Source organism: Anastrepha obliqua, chromosome 2 (assembly GCF_027943255.1).
Source record: "Anastrepha obliqua isolate idAnaObli1 chromosome 2, idAnaObli1_1.0, whole genome shotgun sequence".
Classification (NCBI taxonomy): Eukaryota; Metazoa; Arthropoda; class Insecta; order Diptera; family Tephritidae; genus Anastrepha; species Anastrepha obliqua.
The window spans coordinates 78,745,082-78,750,509 of record NC_072893.1 but is presented as its reverse complement, the minus strand read 5'-3'; the positions used below and the strand labels follow the sequence as shown (position 1 = coordinate 78,750,509).

At 34.8% G+C, this 5,428-nt stretch overlaps 1 protein-coding gene across 1 annotated transcript; it reads right to left on the bottom strand.

Moving 5' to 3' along the window:
- Positions 1 to 1,352: 1,352 nt before the first annotated feature.
- LOC129239106 (glyoxalase domain-containing protein 4) lies at positions 1,353 to 3,258 on the bottom strand. The gene is made up of 5 exons (XM_054874408.1): positions 3,125 to 3,258; positions 2,825 to 3,036; positions 2,564 to 2,613; positions 2,388 to 2,494; positions 1,353 to 2,093 (listed from the first exon to the last, which is right to left on the bottom strand). Coding segments are annotated over exons 1-5 (984 nt in total). The 5' UTR covers positions 3,126 to 3,258; the 3' UTR covers positions 1,353 to 1,479.
- Between the last annotated feature and the right edge of the window lie 2,170 nt (positions 3,259 to 5,428).

Sequence of the window (5,428 nt, the reverse complement as noted above, 5' to 3'; positions counted from 1 at the left end):
ACGCCGTACAAAGTCCAATTGGTTCGGCCATATGAATGAAGTTTTGTTCCATCATTAACCGGAAGGATTATACTTCAAAATAAAAAAACAGTTTGGAAAAATATTGAGTAGTTTCTTTTTTATAGCATTTTTAATTCCGTAAAGTTATATGGCGGACCCTATAGAATCGGCTGCCATGGGAATGGCAATAATTTCCTTGAGCCTAAGCCCTCTCCCAGGTGAGTCAGGGGACATTCCCTTAACTACTCCGGCGAGATCGAGGACAAAATATGGCTGCAACTACTGGACTGCACAGTATATAGATAGACGCTAAATGTCATTCATCGGAGGACTCTCGCCACCTTCCTAAGCTCCTGATCCTCGAATAGAAGGTTATCCACTACCTATTGCAGACGAAGAGCTTCAGCTGCCGGCATTTCCTCTTCACGGGCTTCACACCCCTTTCCCCCTGGACATAAACACACCCCTTTCCCCCTGGACGAAACAGCACGCTCCTTGGGCCTACCGTTAAATGGGTAAGACGATGACGATCGGTGACTACACTGCGCTGGCAAGGCCTAGTACACTGCTACAACAAGAACAACACGACATTCCTCTAACCGCAATGATGAAATAAATCTCCCCTTTCTTTGCTCTTCAAACATACTAAAATATCAAACACGGATTTATGTGTTTAATTTCGCGGGTTCTATGATAGATAGTCTCCGAAATATGCAATGCGAATCACCATTATTTTTACTACGTTTTGGATACTTATTTTATTGTGATAAACAATTTTAAATGAATTTAAATAAAAACCAATGTAAGCCCTTTTTGCATCTTTAAGAGTTGAATTCGTAAAAAAGAAAATTAGTTAAACCCTAAACAGTTTTTCTCATTGCAACGCGAGTTACCATGGAATCGCCCATATGTACATATGTATGAGTAAAATAGCAAATATGACAGTAAAAGTAATTGTTGTTAGTTACGTTAACGCTTAAGTATATATGTATGTACAAGCACACAACTAAGCTTTCAATAAAATGCATTAATTACAAGATTTCCTATCCCAATGCTTACTAGAACATATTTAAATGGATATAGCTGTTTAAAATTTCCATCTCTTATGCAAGTCGGAATAAATTTTCATGATTTCATCATGTGCGCCTTTAAGTGGCACTCAAGTAAAATGATATACTTTACGAAGAGATCTTCTGTAGATATTTAGAGAGTTGACAAAAAAGTCCAAAATAAAAGTCATATTTACGGTGTATGAAAAAAATAATTTTTTAATGCGATTAATAGTAATAATTTAGAGATGTACGTATGAGGAATTAATATCGGGACAGTGGAAATAATGGAGATTTACTAAATATTTTTTAAGACTCTATATTACTTGCATGTATAATTTTATTACATATGATTTGGATATTAAATAGAAACGAGTATAATATATTTATAAACTTAACACAATAGACAATCTATTGCAAACTAACATATTTAGTCTTTGTCTTGGAAAGGATCCTTTTGTATATACTTTGTAAGACTTTGGTCATCCTTCTCTTGTACTTGTGATAGTTCGGAGAAGCCTTCCTCATCCACAAAGCATATTTCATGCCCATCCGGATCAGCTAAGATGATAACACGTACTGTCGCCTTGCCCGGCGTGTCCAGTGTAATCAATGGCGTCAATATAGTACCTTTGGCTTCCTGGATAATCGCATCAATAGCTGGTTGAACATTTAATGGCACTGCGAACGCAATACGTCCATATGCTTTAGCGCGATTAATAGGTTCAGTAAGTTGCTTTAAACGTAAAGATGCTTGATTTTCACCATATGATAGCGTGATTGTGTTCGAGGTTTCCTCAACTACGTTCATTTTCAATAATTCATGCCAGTAGTGTTTTGATGCTGCCAAATTGCTTGAGTGCAATGTGGCACTTAGCACAGGATCAGCATTCTGTGGTTGTGGCTCTTCAATTATAAAGAATTTAAAGCCATCTGGTGATGTGAGCACATGTAGATCCTCTTCCTCTGTAATTGGATAGTTTTGGGAGCGCGCACGTTCAAGCGCTTCCTTCGATTTAATAGTGATGCCGCCGAAGTCATTGCCTGATTAATAAAAACAAAAATTGTGTAAATACGATTCTAAATTCATTTTAATTATATCGACAGCTATACGCAAAATGTGCGTCAGTTAAAAATGTAAGTTTTTTTCATGATTATAATCAAATGGCATTAATCATGTATTTTTTGCTTGTTATAATTGCGTTATTAATGGCGTTACTAATATATTTTAAATATTTCAATGGAAATAAAGATTTTATCACATTTACTATCGGTTGTTTGTGAAACTCAGTTTGCACATGCAGTGCTTTCTAAAATACATAGATTTAAAATCCTTACCCAACTCATAGCTTTTTACACCATAGTTATAGGTGAGTTCAATTACGAAATGTGATGACTCCGGACCATACCCAATCATAGTTTTGCTCCATCGGTTATCATAAGGTCTAAGTGTGTCATTTTTTGTGTTAATTAGTTTTTGAGTAAAAGCTAAGTAATCTAATAGAATAAATTACCCATTGCATTGCGCTTCACAGCCTTCTTTAAATTCTTCATGACGAAGCACCTTTAATGGAAAAATACAATAAAAATTATTTCAGGAATTAAGGGTGCTGACGAATGAAGTTTATAAATTTCACGTGGCACTCCTAATTGTACGAGGGCGTATCACTATTTTATTATGTATATTTTAGTGAGGCACGAACAAAACACGCCCTCGATCACTTTCAGTTATGAGTACACAGGAATGTGGTGAAAAACCCGTTTATTTTAAATACCTTCATGCCAAGTATATCCCGGAAGAAGAAAGCATTTTTACCACGATTTCCTATTTTCAGCACATAATGTAGTGCGCGACCTGGAATTTCAACGTTCGCCATAATGTTTTGAACAAAATATTCACGATTCGGAACAATACGCGCTTTGCACACTTGTGTAATAACGTGACGCTTCAGATGAAAAGCCGACAGTAAACTGCGCCTTAGTAGCACTTGGGATAAAATATATGGGTATACCGTTCGTGGCTAATTAAAAACAATTAAAACAAAACAGAGAAAATTACAAACTTGTTAATTTACTTGCTGATATATAATTTATCAAGAACCGGTTTCGCTTAACGAAGTGAAACGAGCAAAAGAACGATAAAATGAGTTCTATAAAAAATTATGTACTATCACTTCTTTTTAAACATTTCCGCTTTTCTGTTGACATAACAAGCGAAACAGCTGATGACCGATTAAACAATGTTGCCACTATGCTACCCTCGCTAGTTTATTCAACATTCAGTTATGCTTTAGACACATACAGCACGACTCGACCACAACGACAAACGACTTCACTTTTCTGTCGCCAACGACTTAAATATTTATCAAGGGCAGCGACTTTAGATGTTATTCGTACGGTATCTGTTATTGAAGAATAATAATTAATTGTATGGAATTCTGTGTAGCAGGTAACTGTCTGATATTTAAAAAACATAAGGCGGCAAATCATAAATATTTATAGATCCTCTTAATGTTTTTATGGTAACTGATTGAAAGAATAAAATATTCGTCGTCTCTTTCGCTCTTGCACTGTTTTTAAGTGTAAATGTTCAAATGATGATACACATAAAAGAAAGGTAGAAAAGCGTTTCCTCAATAAGGTTCAAATAAGTTTTCATGAGTTGGTGTCCATCTCAAAATTCCTAAATATGTTGGACTTTCTGTTAGGCACATCTTGCAGGGTAGATTATATAAACTTTACTTATACAGTGCCTCACAGCTTATTTGATGCAGGTAATACTTTTTTGGAAAAAATAAAATGATTCGATATTTATTAAATTTAATAAAAAAATGTATAGGAATTGTAATGAGATATGTATGTGCTATTTACCACTGCAGGAAGAACAATAACAAAAACAAAGCTTGCTGAAAAAAATAGAGAATCAAATAGTTTTCTCAGCAAAATATGCTCACAGCTTTAATGATGCAGGGTATTTTATATTTTCTCTGAAAATATAATAACGATGAAATGTATTTTTTCTGCTTAGCTTAGCGCCTTAAATCATTCTCAAAAATTTTTTTTAAAGAAAAGTTGAAAAAAATTAAATTTTTTAAAATGGGAAAACGGACCTCAATTGAAAAAAGGGACGACGTTATTCGTCATTATAAATAGGGCAAAATCCAACGAAAAATTGCAGAAATTGTTGCTATTAGTTCCTCAACTGTCCAGCACATTATAGAAAGGTTTCACCACGAAAACTGGATAGATGATAAGGGCAGATCTGCGCCAAATAAAACACTTGATGATGCAGATAAGAGGTGGATTGTTCGCAAAGTTAAAGAAAAACCCGATTTAAGCGCTCAAAATTAACAGACGAAGTCGAAAAATACTTAGGCAAGATCTGTAATCCAGAAAAAATTCGTAGAGTTCTGCGCGAAGAAAATTTTAATGGAAGAGCTGATTGAAATAAGCCGTTGATTAATGCTCGCAATAGAAAAAACAAAGAATAAAGTTTTGCATATAACATTTGAACAAAGACATTTCGTTCTGGAAGTTCGTTGTTTTTGCGGATGAAAGCAAATTTAACCTTTTCAGGACTGATGGGAAGGAAGTTCTGCGTTTGGAGTAAACCAAACACCGCGCTTCACCCATGTAATTTGCGCTCTACAGTTAAACTCGGTGGGGGCAGTGTGATGGTATGGGGTTGCATGTCCTATTCGGCTGTCGGAAATTTAACATTTATCGAAGGAAACATGAATAAAGAGATGTATCTGGATCTGCTAAAAGATAATTTAGTACAAAGTGCGGATAAAATGAGCATTAGGGATGCGTTTAGGTTCTACCAAGACAACGACCCCAAGCATGCGTCTGGTATTGTAAAAACTTAGCTTATCTGGAACTGCCCGCATGTAGTACAGACACCTGCACAGAGTCCAGATCTCAACGTTATTGAGAATTTGTGGTCAGTACTGGCAGAAATCACAATATTTCTAATGCTTCTGATCTGAAACGGGCGCTGCAGGAAGAAAGGGATAAAATTAGTTCCGATTATACAGCAAAACTTCTAGAATCTATGAATTCCCGATTAAAAGCTGTTCTAAATCAATAGGGATACCCCACTAAGTATTAGCCGTAATCATTAAATCGAAATATTAATGTGTTTATGTTTTTTGAATACTTTTAATTTAGTGCATCATTTAAGCTGTGACCTCACAACTGTATCTGAATTATTTTAATTTGCCATATCTTACTTATGAAGAAACATTTTTTGTTATTAAATAAAACATGTTATATTATTATTTAAAATAAAAAAGTTTTAGATTTTTTCCTGTAATGGAAATACGATAAAATATATTTTATATTTTAATAATTTGTTTGGTTGCATCAAATAAGCCGTG

Bases quoted from the DNA above. Each gene is read 5' to 3' on its own strand.
- LOC129239106 (XM_054874408.1), bottom strand. The intron at 2,614-2,824 runs GTATTTAAAATA...TTTCCATTAAAG, and splicing joins GGGATATACTTGGCATGAAG to GTGCTTCGTCATGAAGAATT. The intron at 2,495-2,563 runs GTAATTTATTCT...TGACACACTTAG, and splicing joins TGTGAAGCGCAATGCAATGG to ACCTTATGATAACCGATGGA.